This window comes from Suricata suricatta, chromosome 10 (assembly GCF_006229205.1).
Source record: "Suricata suricatta isolate VVHF042 chromosome 10, meerkat_22Aug2017_6uvM2_HiC, whole genome shotgun sequence".
Lineage (NCBI taxonomy): Eukaryota > Metazoa > Chordata > Mammalia > Carnivora > Herpestidae > Suricata > Suricata suricatta.
This window is the reverse complement of record NC_043709.1, coordinates 36,026,413-36,038,421: the sequence shown is the minus strand read 5'-3', so window position 1 is coordinate 36,038,421 and position 12,009 is coordinate 36,026,413. Positions and strand designations below refer to the sequence as shown.

The 12,009-nt window shown below is 33.4% G+C and overlaps 1 protein-coding gene across 8 annotated transcripts in view; it reads right to left on the bottom strand.

Annotated features, from left to right (window-relative positions):
* PPFIA2 (PTPRF interacting protein alpha 2) overlaps nucleotides 1-12,009 on the bottom strand; it is a 463,512-nt gene that overhangs the window by 82,039 nt on the left and 369,464 nt on the right. For all 8 annotated transcript variants that reach the window (XM_029954962.1, XM_029954964.1, XM_029954965.1 and 5 more), the window contains 3 exons: nucleotides 8,783-8,918; nucleotides 6,761-6,981; nucleotides 654-891 (listed from right to left, as the gene is read on the bottom strand). In XM_029954962.1, the coding sequence (XP_029810822.1) occupies nucleotides 654-891; nucleotides 6,761-6,981; nucleotides 8,783-8,918 (595 nt within the window). The remainder of the gene's footprint in view (nucleotides 1-653; nucleotides 892-6,760; nucleotides 6,982-8,782; nucleotides 8,919-12,009) is intronic.

Below are 12,009 nucleotides of genomic sequence, written 5' to 3'. Positions count from 1 at the left end.
CAATCGTAAAATTAAAGAAAAAATATACTTAAACATAATAAATTTTGTAAAAAGAAAAATTATGTTCAGAGAACATCCTAATAATTTAGGTTTCCAACTTTTAATTCTAAATATAAAAATAAATGAAATAAAGGATTAAAGAATAAAGAAGGGTAAAAATGTTGACATGAAATTCTAAAACAAAATTGGGGAATTGTTACTGTTGGTTTTGGTGGTTCTTTATATTAAAAGTATAGTATTTATATTATAAAATTTTAACATTTTATATTATTATACAGGAGCAATCAGAACCAATATTTTTGTTATTTACTGTGTTAAAAGTAAAATACTCAGTTCCAATTTACTTCATCAAGATATCATCAGGAAAAATTTACTTAATGGTTTCAGTCATTCAGACTTCTCATGTGATATTCAGATTGCTGTTCTATTTCCTTATTATGCGACTTTGGAAAATTACATCTTTGTAGGTTACACTTCCTCAGCTCATAATGGGATTAACAGTTGCACCTACCATATAGGGTTGTTGTAAAAAAAAAAAAAAAAAGAACAACAATAAAACACACAGAAAGTCCTTAGAATGAACACCCAGTAAGAATCAGCTGATGTACCATTAATCTTAATGGGGGCAAATGCTCCCGTGCACATCATCATACCAGAGTCATGACTCCCATCCGATCCATTTCCCTGGCAGGACTTCGCGGGGTGAGCTTTGGCGTTGAGTGTCCACTGGGGGGAGATGAGCTGGCCAGCGAGGAGGCTGTAACCGAGGCAGTGATAGAGGTACCTGGGTGGACCCTCGCTAAATTCAGGCCTTCCAGGCTCACACTAGCCACTCTGTTCTCAATTTCTTCAGCACGTAACTCTGTAGATTCTTTTTCTTCCTGAATTAGCCTAAAAGACACAGTTGAATTTGGATTCATTATATGCTGGTACAGTGGTAATTAGAATTCACATAATAAATAAACAAACAAGCAAATAAATAACTCATTTTATATCAACTCTAATGCTTTCTTTACTCTAAGGCAATATAACTTTTAATAAATTCCAGAGACTTTCTGGTTGAAATTTGGAAAATCTTTCTTTTCAAATGCTATGCAGCCTCCCCACTGTCAGTTTGACTCTCTTTCTATCTATATTATCACCTGCTAAAACTTTTAAAACTTTGCCTGCCTAGGTCATTTTTGACACTAATCCTAATCTTAATTTTGAACTGAGATGCCAATAAATGAGACTTTTAGAAACTCAGACCTTTGGCTATTTGGGGTCTATTGTGGTTCCATACAAACTTCAGAATTGTCCTAGTTTTGTGGAAAATGCTGTTGCTATTTTGAGGGGGATTGTATTAAATTTGTAGGTTGCTTTGTATAGTATAGACATTTTAACACTCTTTGTTCTTCCAATCCAGGGCATTGAATGTACTTCTATTTCCTTTTTAAAAAATTTTTTATTTTTTTGTCTTTCCATTTCTTAGTGTTGTCTTCAATTTCTTCACCATTGTTTTATAGTTTTCAGGGTAGCATCCTTCACCTCATTAGTTGCGTTTATTCCTAGGTATTTTATTATTTTTAGTCCAATTGTAAATGGGATTGTTTTCTTAATTCCTCTTTCTGCTGCTTCATTATTAGTGTATAGAAATGCAATTGATTTCTGTACATTGATTTTGAATCCTGCCACCTTAGTGCATTCATTTATCAGTTCCAGTAGTTTTTTATTGGAGTCTTTAGGATTTTCTAAATATAATATCATGTCATCTGCAATTAGTAAAAGTTTTCGTTCTTCCTATACCAATTTGGATGTCTCTTCTTTCTTGTTGTTGTCTAATTGCTGTGGCTAGGACTTCCAGTAGTATGGAATAAGACTGGAATAAAAAGTGGAATAAAAGTGGCGATAGTGGACATCCGTCTTATTCCTGACCTTAGGGGGAAAGCTATGAGTTTTCCCCTGTTGAGTATGATGATTGCTGTGGGCTTTTCACATACAGACTTTAATATGTTGAGGTGTGTTCCCTTTAGAACTACTTTGTTAAGGGTTTTTATCTTAAATGGATGTTGCACTTTGTCAAATGCTTTTTCTGAATCTATTGAAATGACCATATGGTTTTTATCCTTTCTCTTATTGATTTGATGTGTCACATTGATTGATTTATGAATATTGAGTCACCCTTGTACCTGGGATGCATACTGGGAATAAATACCACTTGATTGTGATGAATGGTTAAAAAAAATTCTTTTTACATTTATTTATTTTTGAGAGACAGAGAGAGACAGAGCATGAAGAGGGGAGGGGCAGAGAGAGAAAGAGACATACAATCTGAAGTAGGCTCTAAGCTAGCTCTCAGCACAAAGCCCAATGCAGGGCTCGAACCCACAAACCATGAGATCATGACCTGAGCCAAAGTCGAACGCTCAACAAACTGAGCCACTCAGGTGTCCCTTAAAATGTATTGTTGGATTGAGTTTGCTAGTATTTTGTTGAGGATTTTTGTATCTTTGTTTGTCAGAGATATTGCCCTATAGTTTCTCTCTCTCTCTCTCTCTCTCTCTCTCTCTTGTGTGTGTGTGTGTGTGTGTGTGTGTGTGTGTGTGTGTGTGTGTGTGTGAGTGATATCTTTACCTGGTTTTGGTATCAAGGAGATACTGGCCTCATTGAATGGGTTTGGAAGTTTTCCTTTCTTCTGTATTTTTTGGAATAGTTTGAGAAAAATAGGTATTTTGAAACCTATTTAATTTAAAACATTTTAAATTTAAAACCTATTTAATTTTAAAACATTCTTTAAATGTTTGGTAGGATTTGCCTGTAAAGCCACCTGGTTCTGGAACTTTTGTTTGTTGGGAGTGTTTTGATTACTGATTCAATTTCATTGCTGGTCACTGGTCTGTTCAAATTTTCTATTTCTTTCTGCTTAATTTTTGGTAAGTTATATGTTTCTAGGAATTTGTCAATTTCTTCTAGGTTGTCCAATATATTGGCATATAATTTTTCAAAATATTTTCTTATAATTGTTTTTATTTTTGTGTTGTTAGTTGTTGATTCTTCTCTTTCTTTTGTGATTTTGTTTATTTGGGCCATTTTGTTTTTAGGAATCTTGCTAGAGCTTTAGTAATTGTGTTGCTCTTTTCAAAGAAAAAGTTTCTGGTTTCATTGATCTGTTCTATTGTTTTTGTTTGTTTGTTTTTGTTTTTAGTTTCTATATCATTTATTTCTGCTCTAATCTTTATTATTTACTTCCTTCTGCTGGTTTTGGGTTTTGTTTGCTCTTCCTTCTCTAGCTCCTTAAGGTATTAAGTTAGGTTGTTTATTTGAGATTTTTCTTGCTTCTTAAGGTAAGCCTGTATTGTTATAAACTTCCCTCTTAGAATTGTGTTTGCTGCATCCCGAAGATTTTGGACTATTGAATTTTCATTTATAATTTATTTACATGTAATTTTTTATTTTTTTCTTTGATTTTTCTATTGACTCTTTCTTTGTTTAGTAGTATATTATTTAACCTCCATCTATTTGTGCTCTTTCTAGATATTTCTTGAGGTTGGTTTCTAGTTTCATAGTGTTTTGGTCAGAAAAGATGCATGGTATGGCTTCAGTTTTTCAAATTCTTTAAGACTGGTTTTGTGGCCTAATACGGAGAATGTTCTATGTGCATCCGAAAAGAATGTGTATTCTTCTGTTTTTGGATGAAATGTTCTGAATATATCTGTTAAATTCATCTGGTTTCGTGTGTTATTCAAAGCCACTGTTTCCTTCTTGATTTTCTGTTTGGATGATCTATCCATTGATGTAAGTTAAAGTCCGCTACCATTATTGTATTGCTATTGATTAATTTTTTTATATTTGTTATTAAGTCTTTTATGAATTTGGGTGCATATTTACAATTGTTAGGTCTTCTTGTTGGGTTGCCCCCTTTATTTATCATACAGTATCTTTGACTCTTGCTATAGTCTTTGTTTTGAAGTCCATTTTCCTAATAGAAGTGTTGCTATCGTGGCTTCTTTTGACATCCATTTGCATGATAAATATTCCTACAACCCCTCACTTTCAATCTGCAGGTGTCTTTAGGTCTGAAATATATCTTGTGTAGACAGCATGTAGGTGGGTCTTGCTTTTTTATCCAATCTGTCACCCCATGTCTTTTGATTAGAGTGTAGTGATTTACATCCAAAGTAACTATTGATAGATATGTTTTTATTGCCATTTTGTTACTTGTTTTGTAGTTTTTTTTGCAGTTCTTCTCTGATCCATTTTTCTCTTTTTCCCTTTCATGGTTTGTTGGCTTTCTTTAGTGATAGACTTGGATTCCTTCATCTTTATTCTGTGCATATCCATAACTGGTTTTTGACTTGTGATTACCATTAGCAGTTAATATTAAGTTAATGGTTGCCTATGTTTGAACCCACACTCTAATCCTCTCCACACCACATTTTAGGTTTATAGTGTCATATTTTAAATCCTTTTATTTGTGAATCCCTTGACTAGTTTTACAGATATCTTTTCTACCTTTAGTTATGGGGTTTTTTTCTTCCAGTCTTCTGATCATCTTCTGGGCTATTTGCACTAGTGTGGGTGTTACCTAGTTGTATCCTAGGATGAGGCAAGCTTAGGGTCCTCCTACACCATCTTTCCCTGATTTCCAAGATGCTTATGTCTTTTGAATGTTGCTATATATTTAAATTATATGTGCTTCTTAATTTCTTACAAATTAGCAACTTTATTAAATACATTATTAGGGTCAACAAGGAAACATATAAAAGGACAGTAGTTTGAACATATTATTTATCAAACTTAATTAGTCTAGGTCAAGATTATAACTGGGCTTTACTACCCTAATGTAACAAAGCTGAGTTCCTGGAAGGATGCAGGTTGTTACTGAGGGTGTGCATATATATTTTCAGAAAAAAACAAATATCACAGAGATATATACTTAATTTTAAATTTATTCAGTGAGTTCAACCATTAACTGCAAAGCATCAAAAAGTGTTATTTAGTTGGAATTTATGTTCTATATTATTTCTCCTTTTTTTTAAGTTTATTTATTTATTTTGAGAGAGAGAGAGAGCACAGGAGAGGGGAGGGGCAGAGAGAGAGGGGAAGAGAGAGAATCCAAGCAGAGCTTGATGCAGGGCTCAAACTCATGAGCCAAGAGTCAGATGCTTAGCTGACTGAGCCACCCAAGCACCCCTTTATTACATTTTGTATTTATACTAATCAATAATCAAGAAGCACTTTCTATTTATCAAGAATAGTGCCAAGATCTGGAAACAAAACAATGAGCAAAACAAGATCCATTTCTTGTTTTTATATAAGTTACAGTCTATTAAAGGTAAGGGACTGAAGGACAGTAAAATGAACTCAAGGTCAGAAGAAGGGATGGTGGAGACGTTCATGGTAAGAGTAAAGAGGGTGAAATGTTAGAACCTAATGGTATGGAACGAGGATAATGTTCCAGAAGAAAGGAACAACAACAACAAAGGAGAGAACATGGAACATTTGAAGAACTGGAAGTCATGTTATTGGAACATAGAATCAAGTAGGTGAGAATGTTGAGGCAGGTGGGGCATTGTAGACCATATGAAGTACTTTTTTCTTTATCTTAAAAGCAACTGAAGGGTTTGAAAAAGGGTTACTTTACATAAGCACATTGGGTTTTAAAAAGTCAGACGGGGAACCCCTGTACCATGAAGAAACCAGGCAGAAGCTATTATTGTCATCTAGATGAAAACTACTTAGGATGTCCAATAGGTGATGATAGTAGAGAACTGGATAGATTTGAATCATATTAGAAGGCCAATGATTTAGCTAGAACCAGGAAAACAAACAAAAACATTGTTCAAAATAGTAAAATACTATTTATTCATTGAAAAAAAAAGTTAAGAATAGTTTCTCAGTGTTCAAAAGCATCTAAGTCCACTGGGCACAGTTGGGTTCTTCACTGAGGTTAGTCAGTCTATGATAAAAAAAGAACCAATGACTCTTGCACACAGTAAAGTTGAGCTGGTACTCTGCCTGAAACCAGGCCGCAATCTCAGCCTCACTGCCGCCTGCCTCTGCCTCTGGACCATGGACCCCCACAAAGCGAGTGAGCTTCAGGCCTTCGTGAAAATGTGTAAGCAGGATCTGAGCGTACTGCACACTAAGGAAATGTGCTTCTTGTGGGAGTGGGTGCAGAGCATGGGGGGGGTAAAATACCACCTGCTACTCATAAAGTGCAACCAGAAGAAAAAGAATTATTAACTTGTACAACTTAACTCCATACTGTAATCTACTCTTTAGAAGCCATCTATAATCCAGTGTGGTGATAATGCATTTTTTTTCATATCTATTCAGTCATAGTTACTTTCACTCTGATGTCTATATAATTAAGGAGCTGCCTGCACATTAATTGCATGCTGTTTAGTACCTTTACTATAGTGTTAAATGTACCTTAATAATAAATCTTATTACCATAAATAGCATTTAAGTAGATTTTAATTTAAGGCATGCCTTAAAATTCATCAGAGAATATTTTATCTTTACCTAATTCTTTTATATTGCCCTAAAATCTTTAGTCTACCTATGTTTCATAGATTGTCCTAATTTTATACAGGACATGTATGGATATCCTAAGAATCTTGTGAAAATGCACATTCTGATTCCGTGTAGTGTGAGGTCGAAGAGTCTGCAGTTCTAGTAAGTTCCCAGGTGATGCCAGTGCTTCTGATCTAATTATGACATTTTTAAGATCAAGGTCTTCTAATCCCTTAGAACCATCAGTGATAATTGAACTCACCTGATTTCTTTGTTGATGGCGTCCAATTGTTCTTGAAGCATCATGGCTAGAGTCTGGGCATCAGAATGACCACTTGGAGAGAGAAGATCCATTGAGCTAAAAATAGTTTCTCTGTCATCATCATCAATATCAGACATTTCAGTGTCACTTTCAAACGGGTGGCTGCTTAGCACTCCAATTTGCTGAGTTCTATTCCACTCATGATCCCCAAGGGATTTTACCTGAATGGTAAATGAGTAATTATTGTATATATCTTATTGCTCATTGTCAAAGCACTAGTCTGAAAAAAATCAACCTGCACAGACTCTTTTATAGTTTACTTAGCAAAAGCAGAACTGATTATTAAAATTTTAATGTACTGTTTTATTTCCTTGACATCTTAAGTAATGGAAGGTACTAAATGTCAGCATAAATATCAATATATTAATAGGAAAAATGATGATAAACTTACACATGATTTCTGGTTCAACCCCAATTTAAAGTATCAATTACGCTAAAGCTTCTATGTTTGAAACATTTTTCCTTCTTTCCAAATATTACAATCTCTATTCACTTGTACTGAAGCATTTCCATCTCTTATAGTAATTAGTCTTGCACTTTCCTATTATAGGCTGACTACAAATATTATCACATGAATTATATAATGATTCTCTCCCCAACATTCTTTACACAGATTCTAACAACATATTAAAAAATATTGCAAAATAATTTAATTTTTATCTATACTGCACTGATCACGTAAATGTTTCATTGATTTTTTTAAGCCAAAGGCATATTAATATACATGAATATGTTTTTATTTGATATAATAAATCCCTCATGTGAATGAAAAAAAATTTCTGTAAGTAATCTGTACAACCAATGTAGGGCTCCAACTCATGATCCAAAGGTCAAGAGTCATATGCTTTACTGACTGAGCCAGCCAGGTGCCCCCGTGTAAATCTTTAGTAATTAATTGGCCAGTGTTTTTCAAGCTGTGATCTGAATGTAGGGAAGGATGGAAAGTAAGAGTTTTTTGTATTTAAAAAAATTGTTTTTCATTTTTGTGATGACGTAAAATGATTCTGGGTGGTGATTACATGATTTTGTTTTGAGTATTTATTTAAGATTCGAGGACCTGAATTAGCATTTGTTTTACACACTAGTTTGGTACACATAGCACTAATTTGTTTGTCATATGAAAAGAATCAGTATGGATTTGATTTATTCTTCATTTGTTCACTTGTTTATTCATTTAACAAATATTGGATGCCTACAATGAGGGATTAATTTATGCATGACACAGGTACTAATTAAAAACCACAGGGTACCCAGAAACGTGTGTACAAATAAGGACAAGTGGCTTATATAGAATTTGACACATAAAAGTAGTTGGGGACATAAAGCTATACTTAGAACACAACGGAACTCTATAACTACACTATAAAATGCAATGGTAAACTTACAATATACACAGCTTACAAATTAATTGACTGAATGAAAGGTGCCATGGCAATTTATCAGAAAAAGTTCTCTATAAACACTTTCAATAATCTATGTACACTTTCCTCAAAGTTTCATTAAAATGGTAATTATAATTAAAATATTTAATGAATTTTAGTTGACAATATGAATGCCAATGCATAAGTGCCCAAGCAAACCAAAAGCCTATTTGTTTGGCAATACAGCTTACTGGATAAAAGTACTGAATTTGAAACAGAGGTTCAAGTTTTGATTCTATCACTTTGCTGGCTGTGTCATTAATGTTGAGCAGTTAAAATTTCTGAGTTTCAACCTTCTTATGTCTGAAGGTAGCCTAAAAACAGTGCCAAATTCCTAAGGTTATATGGATACACACATGGGGAATGTCAGTTCAATTTCTGGCACACAGTAGTGGTTTTACATTAGTTAAAAAAAATGTTCTATGTCATGCTTGAAACTAAAATTGCTAGCATTTTTAATTCTTTCAGTATTAAAATTCCATCCAATATGGAATAGTATATTTCCTGAGAATCAGCAAAGACTTGAAATAAAAAAATTAACCTTTGGCTCATCTCGGCGCACACCCATGCGGCCTCTCCTGGGTCTTCTTATTACTTTAGTTGTTCTGTAATCAGTCTGGCTGTCCACTAGGGATCCAACAGAATACCGCAACTCAGCTGAGGTGTCTAGATGAGTTCTGGAAAAAGGAAAAATATGAAATAGACTCAATCTCAAAAGTTAAAACATTCTGGCAAGTCACTAGGAGATGCTCAATCATCAATAAAGGATAAAGCATAAAAAATGAATAAAGCACAAATGCTCAAGAAAAGAGAAAAAAAATCATGGAAGAAAACTGATGAACATAAATTGTCATGACTCATTGAGGTCCCTTCTGAGGCTTATGACCTTCTTGAAGGTCAACTGAATATTCTGTTTAAACAGAATATAAAAAAAACCCTGTCCATTAATTATCATTTTCAAGTGTGGTAGTAAAATAAAACATGTGAAGATGGACAACCAAGATCCATTGGCTTAAATTCTGGCAAGTCTATTTAGTTGAATTATTTACTGTACATATCAATATATGCTATTTATTGCTGTATGTGTTTTAAATATTTCCCACTAATCTAACAGTAAAATGTATAATCTTTTGGGGTCCCAGAATTCTCTCTCAAGGTGTTCTATTTGTCAATTCAGTAAATTAACAAAATACTTAAAATCAGATTGACCCAAGGTTAATAATCTTATTTTTTAAATATAATAGGATCTGCCACAGGACAATTTTTCAGCTTTTGATAATATTGTTTCAAAAAGATAAAAAAATCTTTTGAAAAGCACATTTCATTCTGAAATCTGGTTAGAGATGAAATAGTTGGAAAATTCCAGTTGAAAAATATCATTACACTGGTTTTCAATAAACACTGTAATCAAAGTGTAATAAAGGTTTCACTAGACATGTTATTTATATATAGATTTATAGCAAATTCAGTTTATTGCTATAGTAATGATGATGATAATAGTGACAGCATGCTGTCCTATAAAATGATCCATCATCAGTAGGAAATATGTTTAACATTATATTTTCTCTGCAACTTGGGGCTCCTACCGATTTACTATGCTCTATTAGTTCTTTTTATAAAAAAAAGAAAAAACTAGCATTTCCAAATCATTGGCAAGATCAGAAATGGTTAGGTGAGGTCTAGATTTTTGCAACAGTAGAAGACACTGACATAACTAATGCAAATCCTTGTTCTGTCAAATAGAAATTTAAAGCAAACGAACTAAGGAATCGTCCTCCAAGTGGAGGGCAGCTACTGTTTTTATATCAGTGAACTTGAAACTTAATCAAGGAAACTGGTTTTATTATGGATTAGCCATATATAAAAAGTAATGAACCAGGTCACATTCATAAATAGGACCTCTCTCAGGCTCTATAACAGGGTATATGTTTCATGAAGACAAAGGTCAGATTTTAGTTACATTGTTTGCTTAAGGAGGTATTCCTAAGCATGTAATAAACATTTGATAAATGGCTGGTAAGCTCATAAATTAATGAAATCAATTATAATACAGTCTAAACTATCTACCCCAGAACATTCTAGGTACCTTTTGCCTGTCGCTGCTGGGGTAACGTCTCTTTGGTCATCAAAGTGGTGATTCTAATATTATAACTCATCATCCGAGGGGTATTGTTTTCTTTTTGTCTTCTCTCTCAACTCCAGATCATTTATAAAATTGTGAACCACAAAACACAGGTCTGCTCCAATTGATGCCCTGCTTAAAACTCTTCAATGGCCTTTTCTGGAACCCTACTTTCTTTCTAGCATTACTTCTAGTTACTATCTGCCTTCTCTCTCTCCATCCAGCTGTACTGACTTTCTTTCAATTTCTTGAGTAACTCCTTTGATAACACTTTCCTTTGATACTGAGCCTTCGAATATGATGTTCTTTCTGCTGGAAATAGTCCCTTCCCACATTTATGTGGTTAACATTTTTAAAGTTTCAGCTTAAAATTCCCATTGTCTTATACTATTATAGCCCCTTGTATTCCCTTTATTGTAATAGTCCTCACAGTATCCTTATGTTTCTGATTGGAAACAGGTATTATTCATCAATGATCAATGATCAATGAAGTTGCTATGCATCTTCTGTTTTCTTATGTCTGTTTAAATGTTGCATTCAGAAGCACGGAGGTTCAATAAGTAATTGCCATTCAATACATATTGTTATCCTAAAACATATTATAAATTCCATCAGTTTGTCTATCAGTAATTCCTGTAATACTTTAACCATTTTGATATACTGCTTACAACCTCCCCTTTGCTCACTAGCCTCATTTTATCTGCAAAGTAAGCTTGTGATATAATCATTATTTTATATATAATGCATATAAAATATATGTAAAATTTGAACTTAAGGAAAATGGCTTTTCCAAAAGGAAACAGCTAATAACTATACATCTTAGACCTAGAAATGTCAGTCTTCTTATTCTTGGTCTAGTTTTGTTTCTACTACAATCTGGTTCATCAAAGAAGATTTGTTCTGTATGTAGTTCCCAAGCTTCCAGAGTGATCCTTCATTGTGGATAAATGTCATATTATTAGGCTGTCCATGATGACTCACTTTAGTGATAAACTTTTAGATAACACTTCTACAACTCTCTATTTTTTAAGGATATAATATACAAATGTGTATATATATATTTAATTTAAGTATAACTAAGGTATAGTGTTATATTAGTTTTAGATTAACAATATAGTGATTCAACAGTTCTATACATTACTCAGTACTCATCATGGTAAGTGTATTCTTAATCCCCTTCACCTATTTCACTCTTCTCCGTACCTAACTTCCCTCTTCATAACCACTAGTTTGTTCTCTGTATTTGTCTTCTCTCTCTCTCTCTCTCTCCCTCCCTCCCTCTTTCTCTATTTCTCTCTCTTTATACAACTCTGAGATCAAATTTCTGAGACCAAAGGTCAAAAAGCCAACAAAATGGTTATTAGGTTCTGTTTAAGAAATATTAAATTTGTTGAATGGATGATGGTCATTCTATGTATTTACTCTGTTGCTATTTTATAGCTCTTTTTCTCCTTCATAAATACCATCATGATCGTCTTACCATGAGACTATATGTCACTGAATTAATAATATCAGTTCAATATGTAAATCATAACAAAGCATTTAGGAAAATAAACATAATTTTCTAAATTAAAGACCTATGTGCTTTAAAGTGGTTTGGACATTTTTATGCCTACAGAACTGTGTTTCTTATATTAAACTAAAGG